The sequence below is a fragment of the Numenius arquata genome, chromosome 17 (assembly GCF_964106895.1).
Source record: "Numenius arquata chromosome 17, bNumArq3.hap1.1, whole genome shotgun sequence".
Taxonomy (NCBI): Eukaryota; Metazoa; Chordata; class Aves; order Charadriiformes; family Scolopacidae; genus Numenius; species Numenius arquata.
Window position 1 is genome coordinate 268,253 of NC_133592.1, and position 23,726 is coordinate 291,978.

At 40.3% G+C, this 23,726-nt stretch overlaps 1 protein-coding gene across 1 annotated transcript in view; it reads right to left on the minus strand.

Annotated features, from left to right (window-relative positions):
- The window catches only part of PITPNC1 (phosphatidylinositol transfer protein cytoplasmic 1), a 46,626-nt gene that overhangs the window by 8,632 nt on the left and 14,268 nt on the right, over positions 1 to 23,726 (minus strand). The window contains exons 4-5 of the mRNA XM_074160203.1: positions 21,995 to 22,066; positions 9,592 to 9,687 (exon numbers count right to left, since the gene is read on the minus strand). Coding sequence (XP_074016304.1) covers positions 9,592 to 9,687; positions 21,995 to 22,066 — 168 coding nt within the window. The remainder of the gene's footprint in view (positions 1 to 9,591; positions 9,688 to 21,994; positions 22,067 to 23,726) is intronic.

Here is a 23,726-nt window from a genome sequence, read left to right on the forward strand (position 1 = left end):
CTCAGACCGATCTAGATAGTTTCTGGTTGAAAGAGTTGTTTTATAACTGATTATTGCCTGAAGCAATCAATATAATAATAATAACAAAAATAAAAAGAAAAAATAAAGAGGGAAGCATTAAGACATGATATTCAGAAAGGCAAAAAAGGAAAATCAAAAGCAAATAGTTTAATGTAAGGAAGGGTCTGCTGTTTCTTACACACACTCGTGCTAGTACGATGGAGCCCTTGTCTTGATTAAGCATCTCAGATATGCACTGTAAAATACTGAGTGTTATGCAGAGATACTTTATATCCCTTCGGTGATAACCAGACCTATAATGGAATAACTACAATGCAGTACCGAGGGATTTAATGTAATGAATTTGAGTCAGTATCAAGTATTCAAAATTTATAAACAAAAATTAAATAACGGGCAGCTGCCCTGCATGAAAGCTCAGTCATACACAAAACTTGTGTCTCCTTCAAATTGCAAGAACCCTCTGGACGCTGTGAAAGCAGGGGTTTGCTTTGGTTTGTTTTGGTTTTGTGAAGTTAACCCAGCAGACAAGGGGATTCACAGTGGAAAGCGTTCTTAAATCGGTGGCCCACAAATAATCTGCCTGCTGCAGTGCAACTGATCCGTGACATCACTCCTACCAGCAAATTCCTCTACCAGTGCCCAGAGATGGCACCATCCCTTGGCTTCCCTTAATCATGTCCATTTTTCTTGAAGCACGTGATGCTTAGTCACACGTTGGCTGGAGAGTGTCACGCACAGAACCAGGCAATGACAGACAGTGCGGGCAACTTGTAGCTAATAGCTTTTATGGAAATTCCTGCCTTTCTGAAAACACTAACATATTGATACTGTAAAATTGTGGACTGACAAATGCAATTACGGAATCACAGAATTTTCAGAGTTGGAAGGGACCTCTAGAGATCATCTAGTCCAACTCCCCTGCTGAAGCAGGATTGCCCAGAGCACATCACTCAGGACTGCATCAAGACGGGTCTTGAAAATCTCCAGAGAAAGGGACTCCATGACCTCCCTGGGCAGCCTGTTCCAGGGCTCTGGCACCCTCACTGGAAAGAAGTTTCACCTCGTATTTAAATGGAACTTCCTATGTTCCAGCTTGTGCCCGTTGCCCCTTGCCCTATCACTGGAAACCACTGAAAAGGGTCCAGCTCCATCATCCTTCAACCCACCCTTCAGGTAATTGTAAACATAGATAAGGTCTCCCCTCAGCCTTCTCTTCTCCAGGCTAGAGTCCCAGCTCTCTCAGCCTTTCCTCGTAAGGGAGATGCTCCAATCCCTCAATAATCTTAGTTGCCCCACGCTGGACTCTCTCCAGTAGTTCCTTGTCTCTCTTGAACTGGGGAGCCCAGAACTGGATGCAGTATTCCAGTTGTGGCCTCAACAGTGCAGAGTAGAGGGGGAGAATGACCTCCCTCGACCTACTGGCCACTCTTTCCTATGCAGCCCAGGATCCCATTGGCCCTCTTGGCAACAAGGGCACATTGCTGGCTCATGGAAAGTTTGCTGTCCACCAGGACCCCCAGATCCTTCTCCTCAGTAGTGCTTTCCAGAAGATCCACCCCTAACCTATATTGGTGCCTGGGGTTCTTCCTCCCCAGGTGCAGGACCCTACATTTGCCCTTGTTGAACCTCATTAGATTCTTCTCTGCCCAGCTCTCCAGCCTGTTCAGGTCATGCTGGATGGCGGCACAGCCCTCTGGAGTGTCAGCCAGCCCTTCCAGTTTGGTATCATCGGTGAACTTGCTGAGGATACACTCTGTCCCCTCGTCCAGGTCATTGATGAATATGTTGAACAGGACTGGGCCGAGTATTGACCCCTGGGGGACACCACTGGTTACAGGCCTCCAACTTGACTCTGCTCCATTAATTACAACCCTCTGAGTTCTGTCACACAGCCAGCTCTCAATCCACCTCACCGCCCTCTCATCTAGCCCACACTTCCTTAATTTTCTAATGAGGATGTTATGGGAGACAGTGTCAAAAGCTTTGCTGAAGTCAAGGTAGATGGCATTTGCTGCTCTTCGCTCATCCAGCCATCCAGTTATAACGTCATAGAAGGCTATCAGATTGGTCAAGCATGATTTACCCTTGGTAAATCCATGTTGACCACTTCCAATAACTTCTTGATCTTCAATGTGTTTGGAGATGACATCTGGAATGAGTCGATCCATTATTTTCCCAGGGACAGAGGTGAGACTGATTGGCCTGTAGTTCCCTGGGTCCTCCTTCTTGCCCTTTTTGTAGACTGGTGTGATATTTGCCTTCCTCCAGTCCTCAGGCACTTCTCCTGTTCTCCAAGACCTCTCAAAAATGATGGAGAGTGGCTCAGCAATAACATCTGCCAGTTCTCTCAGCACTCGTGGGTGCATCCCATCAGGGCCCATGGATTTGTGTATGTCTAGTTTGGCCAAGTGGTCTCTAACCCAGTCCTCTCCAAGAGAGGGAAAGTCTTCCTCTTTCCAGACCTTCCCCCTTGTCTCCAGGGGCTGGGATTCATGAGGGGCAGCTTTGGCAGTGAAGACTGAAGCAAAGAAGGCATTCAGCAACTCTGCCTTCTCTGTGTCTTCCACCACCAAGGCACCCACCTCATTCTTCAGTGGGCTTACATTTTCCCTAGCCAGGAAACAGGAAGGATTCAGAGGAACTGATTTCCAGACTGCTATATGAAAGATCAAGATGTTAAAGATTTTACTGAGTGCTTGCTGAGGTGAGCTAAAGTGCCAAGATTGCGTATAAGCTGAGCAGTGGGACATGAGATACACAACAACATTAAGCAAAGTGAACTCGAGAGTTTAACCTCTGTTTTACAGGGGTGAGTCGTTAGCATCAGTAAAACTATCATCACTGGGCTTTTTATCCAGGTGCTAAAAAATTAGATGTTTAAAAAAGACTTGGACTATTCTAGAAAAACACAAATTCTGGCTCAGCAATTGCTTGTGCTATGGTTCATGTGAGGAAGTATTAGGGAAAGAATCTTTGTATTTATCTCTATATTTTCCATATATTTGCACCTTTCCTGGGTCTCTGCCGTTGGCCACAGCCCCAGGGATCATACCATGCCAGGAGGACCATGGTGTGACCAGGACAGCTAATCTTTGTCTCATCCACAGCCCACTGAAGCCAAAGAGAACTTTGACATGAAAGCCATGACCCAGAATGATTTTGTGTGCCCAACTCATGGCTTCAAATTGCCAGATTAAGATTCACAGCCTGGAATCCTTTCTGCAATTAGGTATATAAGGTTCTTCTAAAAAAAAAAAATGAAGCAGGGATGATAATTTTATGTTAAATCCAAGTAGAAATACTACTGGTACACAGCACTGGTGCCCCTCCTGCTTTCCATGCTGTAGCTCGCTGGTTTGGTTAGTCAGACAGAACAAATTAGACTCCTGTGCCAGGCTCACGTCTCTCCAGACCCCAGGAGGAAGCGCTGAGTGTCTGCCGGTACCGGCTCGTGGCCCTTCTTTACTCTTCCTGCGAAAGGAATGGTGATTGGCAAAACATACACAGGGCACCGGGCTAGAGTGAAGGGCCTGGAGTTCCTCTCTAGGCAGGAACTGTGACACATGTGGGTTTGAAACACTCTGGTCAGTGACTGGAAATTGGACAAGCTGATCTTTGGTCTGACCCCATTTTTATGTTATTATTTAGATCATTGACTTTGTGTGTGCCTTATTTTTGCTTTTAGCCACCCATGCCTTCCTTTCTAGAGAAGCCATCATCCACAGAATACTGCATCTATTCACTATTTCCCTCTCAGTTTATCTACTGGCAAAATCCTCAGTCTGTTTTAAATGTAATGGCATAGCTAAAATCTTTTTTGTTTAAATAACCTTCTCGTCCTTTTATCAGACACAATTTATTAGGAAGGCCCATCTGGCAAATCCTTTTGCTACAGAGGAGCAAAACCTACTCTGTGTTTGCAGTACGTTATTGCCAGGTGCAGAGTGACTTAAAAATAGCACTTCTGCTAACATAGCAGAAACAGCATTACCCATGAGCTGGGCTTATTTGAGAATACAGTGTAAAACTACGATAAAATAAAAGCCATAGTGCGACGGATGTGGTTTCAAACTCTCCCAGTGTTTCTTGCTTAGGCCATGTCCTGGCTCAACATGCTTATTGTCGGAGATTCCATTATTTAGTATTTAGCATTTATTTACTTAACATTTCTCATGACCTGCAGGCGTCACGGGCATCAGACGTGGAACTGTAACCCCCTTTCCAGGAGACAAACACCAATGTGTTGAAAATACTGCACTGGGTTGTTGCAATGCCTTTTCTGAAATGTTAATTTTTACTTAATAATGAAATACATTCATTGTTCACAGAAAACTTCAGAATCCGAATGGGGATGCTTTCCCTTAGCTTTGCCGTGGCATCAGGCGTGATCTGAAGATGCCATACTCTTCTGCAGCTGACACCACCTCCTTTGTCCGTATGCTGGAAGTCTGCAGGGAATGTCCTGTTGGCCTTGTCACCCACCTGTCTTGAAAATCACTTGCCAGTTGTAGGGCCATTTTAGCATGGGAAAAGATGCCCCAGCCTAACGTTCTCCAGAGGCAAAAGTGCATCCTGTTACTCCACGTATCCTATTCTCCGACTGGACGCTACTCAGATGTCCAGAAACAAAGATTCTTCCCTCCTTTCAATGCAGGGATTAATTTTTTTCAGACTCCTATTGCAATATATTCCATCACTGTGCTTTTGAAGTGCAGTAAATTTTTTTTTCCCCTTGAAGGGGGATCTGAAGACCAACTTGTTTGATCTTGAATTTCAGAACCAATCCTTCATGGTTTTAATACATGTGATCTGGCATTTCATCATTGGCTGTAGCTACTAGGTTTTGGATTTCAGCTTATGTAGCTAGGGCTCTGGAAAGATTTGTTGATGTAACGATGCTACTATAGAGAGTTATATGGAGTCATTTCGTAAAGACTTTTTTTTTTTCTCTTTTTGAATTTCCATTAAAATGCATTTTCTGGAAGAGCCAGCTAAATACTTCAGAATTTTAAATATTGGGACAGTTCTGAGGTGTTAAAATATGATAATCCATCCAGCCTTTACGTAAGCTCACAAGTGGAGCTAGCAAGGAAAAGGAAATTTTCATCTGTTTTTGCTGTGCCCTGTACTGACACGTTGCACGCATTCACTGCAGCGGCCGAGGCAGCTGAATTATTTCGGTGACCGTAATCTTCTGGCTCTGTAACGTGATAGAGGTTTTGTTCTTCTGAGAGCACCTGGACAGTAGTATCTAAGCTGGACCTATTACAGTGCAGCTGTGTTCAAGCCAAAAAAACAGCAATTGAAGCAGAACACTGCGGCAGCTGCATGAAATCTTTCTGTTTGGAAGCAACTTAAAAAGTTTATTCCATTTGTCCAACTCTCAGCTGCTTTGTCATAAACAGGAAATGAAACACTGTTCATTTTGAGAACTTGAATATGGTGGCAAAGAACATTTTGCTCAGTAGCTCACATCTACAGTAAATGTTTCATTTCAGGCAATGATTCACTCGAGGCCCTCACTTTAGCATAGCTCAGTTTTATTCTTTTCTATAATTCAGATAAATACATGTGTCTATATGGGGAATACATGATTGCTGGTGATACATATTCATTGATGGTAAAGTCACAAGGAAATGACTTTACAAAATTTATAACTACTCTTACCTGTAGGCTCCTACACTCTTTACACAGAAATATAAAATGCTGTATTCCGTGTAATATGTAGTTCAGATTTGGAAATGTATGTGACTCCTCACAGAAAACCAGGCAAACCTGTTCACTTGGATCTAGAATCAAGCTTTCTCAATTTGGCACCTCACATTTAAACACCTTAAAAGTTTAAGGATTTTTAGGTCCATGCTTGTAAAAAAGCACTATATTTAAGATGTGGCAGCATTGGTAAGTACTCTAGTGGCTACCTCACAGTGACATTTGTGGATGGTCATTAAGTTAACATTGAATCATCTGCTTTCGGATACCTGGAATTGCTGCAGTTTTACCTCCTCCAGTCTTCTACAGGGGCAACTACTGACAGCAGCAATCCCTACACCTCCCTGAGAGGCGGGGGTCGGTCTCTTCTCCCAAGTCACAGGTGATAGGACAAGAGGAAATGGCCTCAAGTTGCGCCAGGGGAGGTTCACATTGGATATCAGGAACAACTTTTACAGTGGAAGGGTCATTAAGCATTGGAATGGGCTGCCCAGGGAAGTGGTTGAGGCACCATCCCTGCAGGTATTCAAGAGAAGGTAGACGTAGTGCTTAGAGACATGGTTTAGTGGTGGGTTGGGGTGTTTTGGTTTGTTGGGGTTTTTTTGTTTGTTTTTGTTTTTATCAGAGTCAGGTTGATGCTTGGTCTAGATGATCTTAAAGGTCCCTTCCAACCTAGACAATTCTATGATTCTATGATTCCTAGGGGAACTGAAATCACTGGGATGATTCTGGTCAAGAGATCACAGTATGATTGGCAGAGGTCTCTTTAAAGCTTTCCTCAGTGAAACAACAACTGTCCTTAAGCCTTCAGCTAACTATTTATTTTTTTTTAATTTTACTTGATATATAGGAGGAGAGAAAAAGCAGATATGTACACAATTGAATTCAGTAATTTTTCCTTTAACTGTCATGACATTTTCACGGAACACACTTCCATTCCCATCAAGTACCAGCACAAGTCAAAATGAGCTCTGCAATTCAAATGGAATCTTACACATATGAAGATGTTTTATACATTTTTTCTGTTTATGTGTGAATCATTATTATGTAAGTTACAATGGAAGGATCTGTTTATAAGATTCATGTCAGGGCAACTGAAAAATAGTTTTTAGCTCAGATGTGATAGGGAGCAGAGAACGGTTGTTTCACTTGCTTGTGCTGAACCTGATGCGGTGGGTCCCTCGGACATCTCCTGACCTGTCCTGTGGCAACTGCAGTATTGGTACCTCTATTGATGCTCTCAGTGTGGCACAACCTTCTTCTCTTTATACAAATGAGGAAAACACCACTAAAGCTGCTGTAGTTCATTCTGTTATAATCAATGAGTTATTTGATGCACTAACTCAAAGAAAGGTCGCAGTCAAATTGTAGAAAGGGGCTTTTCATACAGATGACTCTGAAAAACTTATGATATTGCCCCAATGAAGGATAACTGAGCACTTTAAAGTTAAAAATAACATAAATCTCAAATATTAGCTTAATAGCAACTCTCTAATTAGTGCTGTCTGATCATATCAGAAGTCAGCACCTACAAGCAGGTTCCTAAGCACTAGCAAAGAGCAATAAGATGAAGTTGTGTGTGAAAGGTTTAAATTATTTAACTCTCTAATATTCAGTAATACAACTAAATGGTGACATTTGCTGTTAAAAATGGAAGTATGTTTTTAACTCAAGAGGGATGCACTTTTGTCAGGATATAAAATAAAATTAAAGCTCATTTCTAGGAGCCGCTAAGTAGGATGACCCTGCCACAGAACTTGCTTAATTTTAAGCATGTGAAAGATCCACTGAAATGAAGCGATTACCACCATGCCTGAAGTTAAACCCATTCTCATTAGACTTTCTGGATAGCAGTCAGAATACTTATCCTTTGGGATCTAATTCTTAAATCCTGAGGATTGTGCTTCACTTTTAATCTTAAACTTTGTAGCAATTCAAATTAAATGATCTAAAAGCCGCCAAATTGTTGTTATTAGTGTAATTAAAATACCTTTCAAAAGCTTACAGTAAATGGTTTTCAGTTATCTCTGAAACTGTTATTTGGAAAACACAGACTGTTTCTCATTTATATAGAGTTACATTTTTATGCTGTTGTGACTGAAAACAGACGGAAATTACATTTACAAACATCAGAAGTCTTTTATAGTCCCTAAATTATGTAAGAGGCCTCATCAGAAATGGGAATTTGGCTTCATATTCATCATATGGCAGCATAAAGCCCCCATAGTTTGTAAACTTTGGAAGATACTGAATTCAACTATTATTAATTCAATATCAATTACAGTATGTGCACAGTTAATTGCTAAGGTGTTATTTTGTATGAATTCTGAAACAGAATTTGGTAGCCAACATACAAATCATCCATCAGTACAGAAAAAACAAAATATGCTGGGCTATTTTTGTTGTTTAAACCCATATAAAATTCCATTTTGCTTTGAATCAGGTCTCTAGATGTGTCTTTTAAATAACAACACAAAGACTCTGAAATTGTTTTCTCACTTAACATGAGGTTGTTTTTCTATATCATAAGATAAATCACATGAAAATTATGCTTAATAGTTGGCTATTAAAAATGGGAAGCAAAGCTGAAAAGCTGGATGTTACCTTTGTGTTTACAGTTTCTAAAAGTGCACGCACTGAGATGAAAAATCTCACATTATTTCTTTAAAACATAGCCAAATGCTGACCCGTTCAATGGCAGCAGCTGTTCCTAAATGGAACCAGAAGACCTTGCAGTTCAGAGAAGATGATGGGACCAATAAGCTGTTTCACAAGGTGTTATATAATTTTGGTACATAACAGATGGGTTTCATTATCCAAGGAAACTAATAAAATTACTTTTCATTCTACTGTAGACCCAATTTTGTTTTATAACTCATACATAAAATGTGAAATAGGATCTTTAAATGGAAGGTAAAAAGTCTGAAAATCATGTCTCCTATGGTATAGAAATATATTCATTGGCAAGTCTTCATTTTCTGTCCTAAAAATGATTATGTAGTCTCATTTTGTATAGTCAAACAGCTGCTGTGCTCATTGCCAACTATAAATATATACTTGGCTCCAGAAGCAAATGTGTATCTCCAAAATTAAATGCAACCATGGATCTGATCACTCCTCTCTAGCTACTTCTTGTGAATCATTTTTCTTGTCTGAGGTTAAAACATTGAGACCTCATCTTCATTTGCATGGGGGCTGCGGATTTCAAAGCAGGGAATTGCATTGACCTAAAAGAAACATGCTCTTCAGAGACGTGCACTATCAAATATACATGGGAGCAATTTTCAAGGGAATTTTAAGAGAGTGGCTGTGTCTGCTGCCATTGATGCTTTTTGGCAGGTTTCCTGCAGTATGTAGAATGCTTCAGTCCCTCTTGGTCTTGTGTCATGGTCACCCCTAAGCAACTGTGCGTCACCCCTGTTCTCACTGCAGCACCTCTGCCCTTTGCCTGGGCTTAGTCACTTCACGTGACTTAGTTGGGGTGGGATGCAGATGAGGACCACAGTAGTTTAAAACTGCTCCAACCTGCAAACACTCAGCTGAGCTTTGTGATTCAAAGAAAAGTCCTTTTCTTCTTTGAACAAATTCAGCTGAATATCAAAGGTATGGTAGAGGGAATGTTCTGATAAGGCTGGGAAAGCCTTTCAAAAGGTTGGAGGATTCATCTGCAAAAGAAAGCGTCAGGCAATCCAGACAGAGAGGTTGCTATCTGCTTCCCCTCTAACTGAAAACTTTTCAACTACTACTGACCAGCAAGATTTCATACAACAATAAAACTGTTTTGATTCCTCTCAAGGCTTTCCTGCAGCATTCTACATTCCTTCTGCACTTTCCTTTCACAATCAAGTTGTCTCTTACCTCTGATTCTTTGTAATAGCGCTCAGGAATCTCATCGCTGGCAATATCAATAAAGCAGACTTCTCGCTCCAGATCTTTCGCTTCTTTGTCAAAAATCTGCAAGAGTTAAAGAAAATCAACACTGTAACAGAGCAACACCCTTATAAAATCCCCCTGGAATAATGGTTACAAGTCATTTTCAATGACAATGTAGTTTTACAATTGCGCCCAAACAGCTTCTGATGGAAGAAACTGACGTTTCTGCAGGGACACAGTCCCATTCTCTAACCTACTGCGGACACCAGAGGGAAGAAAATGAGTGTCCTCAGAATCATGTATAAGCAAGGTGTTCCTAAGCAAGATTAACACCAGTTTAAATGAATTATGCCACAGACTTTTTTGGGAACAATCCACTATGGCAGAGGAAGAGACAGCGGCCTGTTAAATGTAACACACCCTGTTCAGCACTTACTGCTCACACCACTCTTCTTCCTAGCATTTTTTGGACTGGAGACTTTGGCCATAAACAGTAAAGTCAACAACTAGGACTGTTTTTTATTGAATTCTCTAATCTTTGAACTAGATTCCACCACTCTGTAAAAAAAGCTGGACTCCGGATGTTTCTAACCCTCTCTCTCTAGGGACAATAATGACATGCAGGTGTGTCACAGGAGCTGGTCAGGTGGAGCTGCTCTTATACCAAGAACCAAAATTTTGGTTGAACTGCCCTCAGTGGGAGCTGGAAGCTTCCACTAACCATTTCTGCACACATAAAGCTTATTTTCATTCTTTATTTTCATCTTTAATTCTTTAGGACCTGGTTTTGAGCACCTAGTCTCTTGTTCTATGCAAGGCAAATGACGGGTATATTTTGAAAATGCAGGTCATTTGCACCTGCAGCGAGTAGACTTCTGTGTCTGTGCCCATAATTTAATTATTTAGGCATCTTACTGGCCCATGTGACTCCTGCTTTGTCTGCAATAAATTTCTACTCATGATTCTGGGGCTTGGAAACAGGGACTAGCTAAAAGGCTATCATGAATCAGTGCCACAGAATTCAGGGAAGCTGTGCATATGCTGTCAAGAGCAGCAACGAGCCAACGATGTGTTTTTTCCTTTGGGGCACAATGTTCTATAGCTGAGGTTTCCAGGAAGCATAAATATTTTTGTTTTCCTTTTTAAAAATAAATGTAGTGAACACTCTGTTAATTTCATTTCATTTTATCCTAGAGGAACAGTTAAAAATATGAAATGCCAGCAATTATTAAGTAACAAGAATGCTACTTTATTATTTTTGAAAGAAATGCAGCTGCCCATGTAAAGCGTTCAAAGAGAGCAATGGACTACAAGGAACAAGCTGGTAAGAACTCTGCTCGAGAAATCATAATTCAAATAAATGAAAAGCTGAAGTTTGACTCTATAATTTTAACCAGTCTTGGTAGTTAACAGGACTGGAATACAATGGGCAACACTGGATGCTGACTAAACTGGATCCAAAGTGTTAACAGGGCTGAAGCCGCAGAACAGAACAAAGGGAAACTGCAGGCTGGTTTTATTTCTGTACTTCTTTTCCTTCTACAATCCTTGTTTTGCAAAAAATTATGTTGATTAGTTGAACAAATTTGAGTTGAGAGGTCCTCCCCTGTAGTGCTCTTTCTTTGAAATGAGGTACATTTTTAAAAAATAATTGTTATGTTTTAATATATATGTAATATAGGTTGCTTTTTATAAGCTTGCTCACTTGCTTTTTTTCCCAAACAAATTCAGATACACAGAGCAGTCCCTTGATGAAATCAGTTGAACTATTTCTGGAACAAGATGCATTTCACCATAATCTCTGAGCTTTAAATAAAATAATGGAGATTTCTCTTAAATGGACATTACCAGGTCAACTGGGGCTCTGAATCAGTACACGGTTTAAGTACAAGCCTAATAAATTTAAGCCCATGTGTATCTCTGCACGTTTGCAAGGACCTAAATGGGGACTATTACCCAGTATCTTATCTGAAGATATGTGCCCTGCACTGTCACAGGCTGGATCCACATATTGCACCTCTAAGCAATACAGTTTTAAATTCTTTTTCTCTCTTTAAAGTGCTTTGACAGAAGCAGGGATGACAGATGCCTTTGCCAATCTGTCAAGCCAGGAGGAAATTTCAACCATTTCAACTTTGTGGTTTTTGCTGCTGAGGCTCTCTCTGACCATTTCCCCGATTCCAGAAGTTTGTGGAATGACATTCTCCCTTCCCTTTGCTGGCAGAAGCTCTTGTCTAATCATTTATGCTTCTCCGCTTCTCAGATTTTCCTCACGAGATTTGCAGATAGAGATTTAATCTCCTCATTCTATCAGCAGGAGAAAATGAGAAGTCATTAGAGAACAAGACTGATTTCTTGCTTAGCTCTAATTCTCTTATTGCCTCCCCTCACCACATAATCTGGGATTTCCTTAAAACCTGTAGGGAGGATGGGTTTATTGCGTTTGTGATCAAAGAGACCAGAGAAATTTAAAAGTTTTAAAGGAAGAGATTAAAGGCCACGGAAAGAAGCATAAGGCTCCCAATCTGTGCAACTGTATTTGCAAATGTGCAGAAAATGAATGGTGAGAACAATCTGTATGCTTAAGGAGATGATGTAGAAAGGCAGAGTATTAAATATTATATTGGAAAGAACTGGACAGGCTTTACATTTGGAAGCCAAGTAATTAACTGAGATTGAAATACACAATCAAATGAAAAACAGTAACATTCAGGCTGAAGTGTCCCTTTTGCTGTGGGTTTTGGGTTTTCTTTTGGTGGCAGGTTGTGATAGCTTTTTTGCAGCATTTATACACTGCCACTTTCTAAGAGGAAAGAAAACTCATCATTATTTAGAAAAAAAGTGGAAGAAAGGTTTTAATTGTGTCATCTTTTCAACTGTCAATAGTTTCTTTTGGTGAAAATTTTCCAAGAAAACTCTGATTCTAGTACCTCAGGAACGAAAGATCACACAGGATCTGCAGAAATATAAGTGCTGGTGTATTTAAATTTCTTTCCTTCATTTTCCTCATGCCCTACAATGGCATGTCCTACCACATCCTTTGCTGGTGACTTCTCTTTTCCTTGTAGACAGAGCCAGAACAGAAAGTCAGGTTATGAGACAACGGTAAGTCTACAACTAATTTAATATCTTTTTTCTATAAGCTCCATTTTTCTTCTTTTTATTCTCTCTTCAGGCTACGTTGCTGGCTTCAACCTCATTCAGACGTAGTGAATCCAAAATGTATCTTTTATGGCCAGTCACCGCAGCTAACTGGGTTTAGATGTCAGCGGTACCCAGACAGACTCCACTGAATGCACTGATTGCGCCCAAACTGGCAAAAGCCCCCTCCATCTCCACTGCGGGGACTCCTCGGGTCAGACCTCTGCTTGGTTAGTTTGGCTTTGTTTCTAATATACGAGTCTCTCTTGTGATGGTTTTTTTTCTACCATTGAGAGCAAAGAATATATTCAAGGGATCACCAGGTGGAAAGTTGTTCGTCTTTACTGCAAAATGGATTTTTACACCAGTGTTGATACAAGAAGTTTGTGGTCAGCAGCTGCAATAAGGCAGCTAATTACAGCTAACACTAATGCAGACAGGACGTAGCATTTCCTTTGGAAACAGCTAAATAACCAGTCAACTTAAAAATAAAGACAAGTGGTTAGAGATGAAAGTGATAAGGCAACCTATATAGAAAATTCAATGCTATAAACAAACACGTTTGAAGATGGGTGGATGGGTGTGGTTTTTTCTGGACGCTATTTTTTCCATCCCTTGTGAGGCTCTGGGTGAGAGAAGATCAGTTTTTCTTACTTGTTGTTACATGCAGATCGTCAGCCTTTGCTGAAAAATGCAGCTAAGGCAGAGGAATGAAATGGGTAAGAGCCACAAGACTTTCTTTCCAAAACAGCAGAGCACTCCTAGATTAATTACAGTCAGGTAAAATGGTAGCAAACATAATTATTATCCCCTGTGCTAAGTAACCAGACACCTGTGCCTAACTACAGACTGCTGCCAAAATGACTACATTGTTCATTCAACACACCACGTGGAAATGTCATTTATTGAGATGAGAATTTCTGCTGTAAATCAAATTTCCTCTTCTATTAAATCCTTCTTTGAGTTAATGTCTATGCCTGAAAGCGTTGTTCTTCCCTCTCTGCCTCCCCATTTTCCCTGCCCTGTCACCAAAGCATCCCAACAAACTTAATATCTTGACTTTGCAGTAGCTGGACATCTCAAGATGACCCCTTAGTGTGATAGGCAGACTATGGCATGAACAGCATGACAAAAATACCTTTAAGCATTAGAATTTGAAATTAAATTTATCTCTGCCTTTCTCACTATGATATTGCTTCATTCATTGTCAATGAGCTTCAAGAAAACGGAAAAAATACAGTATGCAGCTGGAAGAGTCCCCAAGCTTAGATGCATAATTGCAACATATAAGCTCCTTTTTTAATTCAAATACTGATACTTCACTGAAGCTTTGGGGTTTTCTCTGTATTTTCTCCCATTTCTGAAATGTAGTCTAGCTTTGCAACTTGCCGGTAGTGAGCAATTTGTATGATGATGAGCGCTTTCAGTGAGTAGAGTACATACACATCCATCAGCTGTAGGATGGTTTAAATCTAGATTTCAATGTGTGAAAGCCAGAGGTATAACTGCAGTGAGGACTGCAAGAATAAGCTTTTTCTTTTTTTTTTTTCTTTTTTTTTCCCCCTCATTAAAAAAGGGAAAATCTGGCACAAAACCTTCTCTCCAACTAGAAATTCTAATCTCCTGAGATTACCATTGTCAGAACTACTGGCTAGTCTCAAATTTGCTATTACAGCATCCTTTTGCAGGTTGTCTCTGGTCCACTTTAACTCCCATTTTTCTGAATGAAAATTTGGTCTAAAATAAAAGAACACCCACTCACACCTTCATCCATGGAGAATGGACACTGTGTAACTTTTCTATAAGTCACGTTCCAACCTCAGTTACCCCCAAGTCTGCTAATTTACTTTTGAGATTTACCTGGGCAGAGATTACAGGAATTGACCAATTTCAACCTGTTCACTGGCTAAAACTATTTATGTGGACACAGATAATTGGGAGCAATTCTCCTGTGGAAAAAGGTTGAATCTTTCCCTGAGAGCAGTAAATTTGGCTCCCTGAACGCCATGGGAATATCAGTCTGCCCCAGAGGGGAATGCACAAAGGCAGTTCCATATTCAGCTGCAGCCTTGCTCCCTCCTCCTTTTTATCTCCATGTCACGACTCCTCTGTTATTCCATCTCTTGTAAAATAGATCTGTACTTTCTGAACAGAGAAATGTATTTTTATGTAATTGTGTCAAAGTAGCTGTGCTTCCAAGACCATTGTCAATAATATTTACTGGGATTAGTTTTTTTGAAGTCACATCTATTTCAAGTGCTAGATTTACTAATTAACTTCAGTAGTTCATTTAGAAAAATAAAAAAGTAGAGGCACAACCACATTACTTGTTCACACTCTCTGTCAGTACCAGCCTTATCTTATGTTCTGCAATAGCCATATGTGCTTGGTGCACACTATTTGGAGTTATGTTCAACAAAAAGAGAGCTCTTCACACAGGAGGAATTTTAAGATAACCTCTCTGCTTCTTTGCCTGTATTTCCGCCTGGATTATACAGGAGCCAATACTCAATACCATTGTACAGAAAAGATTCTGGTGCAAATAAAATGATCCCTAAAAGTGACCCTGGCTTTGATTTTGATATATTTTGCAGTGATCCCCAGCAACCCTTTAGACAATGTACAGAACAATATCCTGTAGCGTAGTGAGGCTAAGCCGGGGCACAGCTGAATCCATTGCAGCTGAAATCAGTATTTCACGGCAGTTTCCTTAAATAGTGAATTTACATTAATTTACATGTGCTATATTGAAGTTTGTTACAACCCAGTTCCATGTTACTAAGATAGGAGACAAAAATAGGAAAAAACCTGACCCTAAAGAGATTAAAACCAGAAAGAGCTTTGCTTCTTACCTGCCCGTACCTAACATTTATTGTACTTTAATCAAACATTTCACAACCAACACTTGAGAAATATCCATTAAGGATGAAGTATAATGAATGTTCCAATACTGAATACTCGGTTACTTGTAGGGCTGCAGAATTAGAACTCACTGCCGGGAAAGGATTTTGTAACTTTAAATGATGGCACTGCAGTTTAGATAGGTTGCCCATCAAATAATACCTGCTGTTCGCTGGCTGGTTTCAGTGTGCTCGAGCTATTAATGTGTCACATGATACTGGTGTTCATTTATAACTATATGGACCACAGAACTACCCCTTGTTTTCATTTGGCAAATAGTCATTCTGAGACATTAATTTTCTACACTATATTATCTTTGAAAGGCAAGAAACATTGATAATATATTTTTCTCTTGATTGACAAAGAATTACTGCTGTAGCTGTGATAACTTTATGAGCACTACTGAGACACATGCTCACAAAAACGTGCCCAATGATGCCCATACTTTGTCATCTTGAAATATAACTCTAACTTGAAATCTTTACTCCACATCTTCATTACTCTTAAGAATAATGTTATTCTTACTAATAAATATCATGGCCCTTTAACAAAACAGAAGACTACACTATTTTAAGACCTTGCATGTTATTCTTTAGTAATGAAGATCCAGCCATTGAGTTTTCCAGAGCAAAATGTTATGCTACAAAGAGCAAGGCACTGTTAAGTTTTACATACAGTGAATTTCCATTAGTGACAACTACGGGATTATTTTTACAAGCTGTTCTTTTTTACTTTCCCCATTTGCTATCAGATGGCAAAAATTCACTGCCCAAATAATATCAGGAATTAATTCTGTGACTAAAAACCAAAACAAACCAACAAAATCCAGTCAAATATAATAAACCTTCTGCAACAAATAAGAAAATGGAAATGTCCCTGTGACTCAGTGATTTGCTTGAACAGTGTCTGCCTTCACTTTGCCTTTGCTTTACCTTCAGCTACAGATTGCTCTTTAGAAATTTTCAGCAGGACCAGCCTGTGGCATGGAAGAACCAACACGGAGCTGCAGTGCACAAGATCACTGTGCATTGATTACAGTATCTGCTCGAGCCATGTGGTGGATCCTCTCTTATATACAGAAAGCCTAGGTTGGTGCATTCCCCACTAAAACTAAAAATAAACAACATGTATGTCTGTTTTGTACATGGAAATTGTAAGAATAGAGCTGGAGAGAAAACTGAGACCATCTAGAATAAAATTAGCCTTATGTGACATAAATACTGACCAATCAATAGTCTGTTATAAGAGGTTAACGAGGTCTGCTCATGAAAACCACAGACTAATTTATCCACAAACAAGCAGTAACTTAGAACACTCCTGCCTGTGATTTCTGACTGTTTCATTAATTAGATAACCTTAAGAATTCTCTTGAATTTAACTTAGGGTTTTAAAATTCAAAATATAGACTTTGTACCTCTACATTCAAATTCCCTAATTGCTAATTTTTCTTCTGGGAAAAAAAGTGTGCAGCGAGTGATTAATATGCATTTTTCTGGCTGGTGTGCGCTCACTGAAGCTCTCTGTTGTGGCACCTGCACCTCCCTCTCCCCGGCAGCTCCCACTTGACTTACGTAAGCAGCTGAAGATGCAAGAGGGAAGCAATATTTTCAAGTACTTACAGATACCACCTACAATGTCATTTACATTTTACAAGCCATTCTAATTTTTAGAAATTCCATTTTGTAATTTAAAATAAAAGTAAAATAGAAATAAAATTTCTCTTTTAATTAAGAAGTTTACTTTTTAAAAGACCTATAGGAAGAAACACTGCATGGCCTGAGTCATCGGTCTAGTTTCTAACACTATTAATGAAGCTACAAAGCTGCAACGTGGCAGTGACAACATTTAATGTACTAACACATTCATCCAACACTGACTGTTTTTCTAAGGAGAGAGCTGCCACGCGAACATCTAGATGCAACAGAGCAAAATCAGCTGCACTGTAGCACCAGAAATCACAACGGGATGGATTTTTGGTACTGCACTACCACCATCTACACATGCTTCATTAGTGTTTTATTTAAATAAAGGGGTTTATGGTCCATTGGTCTTTCTGGCAGTGTTTATATTTGCACAAATCAAGTGCAAACTTTAACAGATTGGAACAATAGTGCTTAAAGCACACTTAAAATAGGTTAAAATGATCACAGAATCACAGAATATTTTTGGTTGGATGGGACCTTTGAGATCATTGAGTCCAACCAACAACAACAACAAAAAACCCAAAAACAAAACAAAACAAACAAACAAAAAAACCAAAACACAAAACCAAAAAAAACCCACACCCAAAAAATCCCAGAACACCAACACCAAAACCAAACCAAACCAAGCGCCCACAACCACACCCCGCACCCACCCACAAACAGACACAAACCAACAATCTCGGGCACTAGAGCATGCCCTGAAGTGCCATTTCTACACGTTTCTTAAATACCTCCAGGGATGGCGACTCCACCACCTCCCTGGGCAGGCTGTTCCAGTGCCTGACCACTCTCTCAGTAAAGTAGTGCTTCCTAATATCTAATCTAAACCTCCCCTGCCGCAACTTTAGACCATTTCCTCTGGTCCTGTCATTATTTGCTTGGGAGAAGAGCCCAACACCCACCTCTCTATAACCTCCTTTCAGGTAGTTGCAGAGGGCAATGAAGTCCCTCCTCAGCCTCCTCTTCTCCAAACTAAACATGCCCAGTTCCCTCAGCCTCTCCTCATATGACTTGTTCTCCAGACCCCTCACCAGCTTGGTGACTCTCCTCTGGACACGCTCCAGCAGCTTAATGTCCTTCCTGTAGTGAGGGGCCCAGAACTGGACACAGCCCTCGAGGTGAGGCCTCACCAGTGCCCAGTACAGAGGCACCATCACTTCCCTACTCCTGCTGGCCACGCTATTCCTGATACAGGCCAGGATGCCGTTGGCCTTCTTGGCCACCTGGGCACACTGCTGGCTCATGTTCAGCCGGCTGTCCACCAACACCCCCAGGTCCTTTTCTGCCAGGCAGCTTTCCATCCACTCTTCCCCAAGCCTGTAGCGTTGCCTGGGGTTGTTGTGACCGAAATGCAGGATCCGGCACTTGGCCTTATTAAACCTCATCCCATTGGCCTTGGCCCATTGATCCAACCTGTCCAGGTCCCTCTGTAGGGCCTGCCGACCCTCCAGCAGATCAACACTCCCACCTAGTTTGGTGTCATCTGCAAACTTACTAAGGGTGCATTCAATCCCCTTATCCAGATCATCAATAAAGATATTAAACAAGACCGGCCCCAAAACTGAGCCCTGAGGGACACCACTGGTGACCGGCCACCAACCGGATTTCACCCCATTAATTACAACTCTCTGGGCACGGCCATCCAGCCAGTTTTTTACCCAGTGAAGAGTACACTTGTCTATGCCATGATTCACCAGCTTCTCCAGGAGAATGCTGTGAGGGACGGTGTCAAAGACCTTACCAAAGTCCAGGTAGACAACGTCCACAGCCTTCCCCGCATTGAGAAGGCGGGTCACATGGTCATAGAAAGAGATCAAGTTGGTTAAGCAGGACCTCCCTTTCATAAACCCATGCTGGCTGGCCCTGAATGATGATGACAAAGTCTAAGATGTAGAAAAATCAACTTCCAATGTAGATATCATTATCTTTCACTAGTTTCTTCTATCATGACAATTGGGAAGAAAAATCAGGATTTTTGCATCAAGATTCATTGCAATAATTAGGCAGAGTTTTACCAGACAGTGCAACATACTAAATAAAATAATTCTAATAATATACTAGCCTGCTAAATGACAACAGGAACCCAAGAGCATTTATATTACTTTCTTCCACTAGTTAATGGAATTAGCTTTAGTATCCTTATATTTAATTATTGCTTTTTACAATCAATATCTACTTTATTAGATAGCATGGAAATGAAGAATAGACCAGAGTTGAAAGATTTCAAAAAACCTGTATGGTCTTAAAAAATATATCTAGAAACAGTTAAAACCAGACATGCATCATTACCCTCATTACTGTAATATTAATATTCATTCAGTGTATTTTGCATTACAACTGCAAAATTTACAGAAGTATTTTTTGGATTAATTATTTCTTCATCAGCCAAAGTTGATAGTTGCAATGAAGAAAAACATAATGTGTCTACGGAAATCTACAGAAATGGATGCTGTGTTTCCTGTTTTCTGACTGGGCAATTGTGAAATTTAATCTATTCCTGATACGTATTCTATGATACGAAGGAGAACTTACACTTCACATTTTATTAAGAGAGGTTTAAGCCTGCCCATTGAGTAGCAGCAACAAGACCGACTCTCGGCCCCTGTTCTGAGGTGTTTGGTTTAACAGAATTTTTTCCACAGGCTCATTGAGGTCTCTCTGTATTTACTAATCTTCCAGCACTTCAGTGCTGTCCCAGACACCTCTGTGTCACCGGATCGATGGCACTGGATCAGCAGCAAAAACTGTAGATCTTCCATTGGTTTATTGTGTTCACATGAGCCAATAACACAGCTGTCAGAATTACAAAATCATGGGAATTCAGGCTGGAAGGCAGCCCTCTCATTCAGCGTCTCTTTTTCCTCCCCAGTTCAAGTAAAGGTCAATTAAATCTCTAAATCTTGGTAAACACTTGCCTAGTCTGTGACTCAGGTACCTTGATATAAAGGTAATACAATATTATCCCACTGGCACTCCAGTAAAAATTACATTTGAAGAGCTGGATTCAAGCAGAGTAGAGATTCTTTGATTTACATCAGCTGAGTATCCTACCTCTGTGTTACTTTCATCTTAAATACACTGCTTGGGTACTATTCAGGGCTTGATTCATAGTATTTCAGCCACAAAGCTGACACACAGAAAAAAAAAATAATTGAAAATTCACTGCTTAAATAGCTTCAGTTCTTCCTCAGTACAGAACGTGTCTTCTCACTGCTGACATTAGAATGTACCAGAAAACTAGTCTGCACCCTCCCAAAACCAAAGGTGTGGGCTTGCTCTGAATTAAAGCGCTGCCAAAAAGCAGAAGTGAACATTAAAAAGTGCATAAATTACATAATGCTCATGTAGTTGCTAATGTAATACACTTCGTTTTTTCCTCTCTCACCAATCTGGATCTGGTTTAGAGGAGCAGTGGCTGAAACTTGTTGGTATCTGGTGGCCAACACATGATATCTGTCATGGTCCCATTGGGAAAGAGTCTGTACGCCAAAAACATTATTCAAAATTATACCTTGTTCTTTTACATGTAATTATTCTGCCATAAGCAGCGCAACAGCTGTCAGCCTTATTAACACGCAGGCCCAAGGTGCTTAGGGAAATGTACCTCCCATCTGGAGAACAGAATACCTTAACCTTAATAAGGCTGCAAGAGGGACACCCCTGGAAACTGAAAGGCTCTGCATCTCAGACCCCTTAAAATCTGCTTTACTGCCTTTGTCCTTCTCAAGAATGAGTTTAAGTACTCCTTCGTTAGGTCTCTGTGTCACAGATCAATTTTCCAGACATTTTAACCTGTATTTCCCACCTGTAAGAAACTTTTTCTTGTAAGTCTGCAACAAATGGCTGTTTAAAGCATTAAAATTTGAAACATATAGAAACCTATTTGTATATTTATCCATGGGTTGAATCTTTACATGCCTGGCTTTATCTAATGTTAGTCTTTTCTTGCAAGCTGTGTGACTGCTCTGCTCCTGCCAGGGCAACAACCTCTGACCAACCTCCTGCCTTCTGCTCCTGAGCATCTCTCCATCGGCAGCTGCTGGCTCTCACTCCCACCCTTCCTTTGCGTAGCTAATTATCCTTTTCATCTCCAAGCTCTAACTCTGAGAACTTTGTAACTTTTGGTAAGTGATTGCCAAAAGCATCACCTCACTACTCCAGCCATTGTTCTCTTGGAGTTGTTTACTGGGATCTCTCATCTCTGGCCATTGTTTAGTTTCCTGTTTGCTCTTCCCACCAGCTCCTTTGAATTCAACCCCTTGGGCTCAGAGAGAATAAGGCGGAACAGATCAAGTGGAATACAATTACACAAGAAATAAAATAAAAAGAGTAATCTTTTCTTTACTCTCCATAAATGCTCATGCAGACTAAATTCATACATGTAAATTGTGTTGTTTAGAGAGGTAACCAGCAGAATGTGAGATGCAGAAGAGAAGTTGGGTGCATGAGTTGTTCATCCCACGGTGCTCAGGAGGTGGCCACTCTGCAGGCTGACAAGCTGCTGAGCAACAGGACACCCGGCAGGCTCACACACAGGAGCCCCATCAGGCCTTTTCCCAACCCGAAAGGGCTACAGCCCCCCGATACAGACCACCATTAACTGCAGGGATTAAATGAAATTCTGCAAACACCGTCATACTTACACTGTCATTGCTTCCTTTGTTGTCCTCGTATTTTGTCTCTATGTGAATAGAGAATTTAGGCAAAAATGAACACTGCAACAAAAGAAAAATATGTTTGACATAAAAAATACGCCCAGCTTCATCAGCTGACATACTCAGTACATCCTGGTTGCTATCACCTTTCTTATTTTTTTCAGATTACTTCAAGAAAAGAGCAAATGTACACAGCACATATGAGCAAAGGCTTTTATGTTTCTGGAGGGATGTAGAGATTCTATCTAAAAGTTGAATACTATAATGAAGGTATAAATAAATCAGTGTAAGCACTCTGGAATAAACAGATACAATAGTTGTCATGCTCACTCTGCATAAGAGTACAAATGTCATGAATGTCGTTATAAATTTAGTTCATGAAGATCTCAAAATCAACTAGATATTCATCACCATAGATTAGTCTTTCCCCCATATGAAATAATCCAAGGAGACTTCAGTAGCTGCAGGTACTATCCAAACAGACAATAATGCTTTCATGTGCGAGGGCTTTTTTAAATTTTCAGTGAGAAATGAATTTTAGCATAATTTCCTATTAATGAAATTAAGATAGATTATGAGCTGCTGGGAAATTCCTTTTACTAAACCCAAATCAATCTTTAGATAATAATGCAAGAAAATTAAGAATGCACAAATGTTTTTCTATTAAAGATAATATTTCTGCATTTTACATGGGAATAAATTTATTTTTCTGTGGATTGCTTAACTTAGTTGTTTTACTGAGATTACAATTTATAATACTAGGCAACATAACTCCAGTAGAAAAAATACTTCAAATATTTCAAATATATTTTCTTTAGCATTTCACAGTTCTTCTTTCAAATCAGCTTTTCAGATAGTCAGATGAGTAGCTGTCTGACAGCCTCTGAAGGATGATCCTTCAGCATCGTTACTATTAGTCATAAAGTCCTTTCTTGCATTAACTTCCAGTGAAATCAAAGTGCTAGTTCTTTGTGTGATGCATCACTCATACCCTCTGGCAAAGTGCCTTTGTAAAGACTGGGAGTATTTCCTGTGCTGTACATACAGGTTATATGACGAGGACTTTATGATGCCTCAGTGTCCACGTTGCTGTCGGTCCAAGTTTGGACTTGATAAAATTCTTCAAAGGGAGAGGCTGATGACTAAGAAAAGAGGTGATTTAGATGCCCAGACTGCACAGGCTTCTCCTCAGATCTTATAAATGTTTTGCCTTTTATTACAGATTTCTGTGGAGTAGCACATTTATGAGTTTCAGTCTAATCTGAACTGTGACTAGCTCTCAGCTATGCAACGTCTTCATTGACTGGGAACGTGGGAGGCAAAAAAAGGAAAAAAAAATCAGCAGTGTGCGAGTGCAGGATGGGGTGAGTTCAGCGGGAGATCTGCTGGCTCCTATTACCCGGGTTCTGTGGGCAATTAAACATTTCCTGTGTTGGACATATACAATATTTATAAGCAGTCTGTCAGAACCGGGGATCTTATAACACAAATTAACACCCAAGAAATCCAGATATTCTCCCAATTGAGGTTTCACCACATATCTCAGTATGTTGCTCCTATTCTGGCAGACACTCAAAGGCATCTGCAAACAGAAGCGTTAGCAAACAGTAGGCACTACAGAGGAAGTTTAAAAAAAAAAGCCAAGGTTTGTCTTAAGGTTCTAATCTGTATCTCCTAAATTAACCAAAGGTGGAATGAACATCCTTGAACTGTATTCACT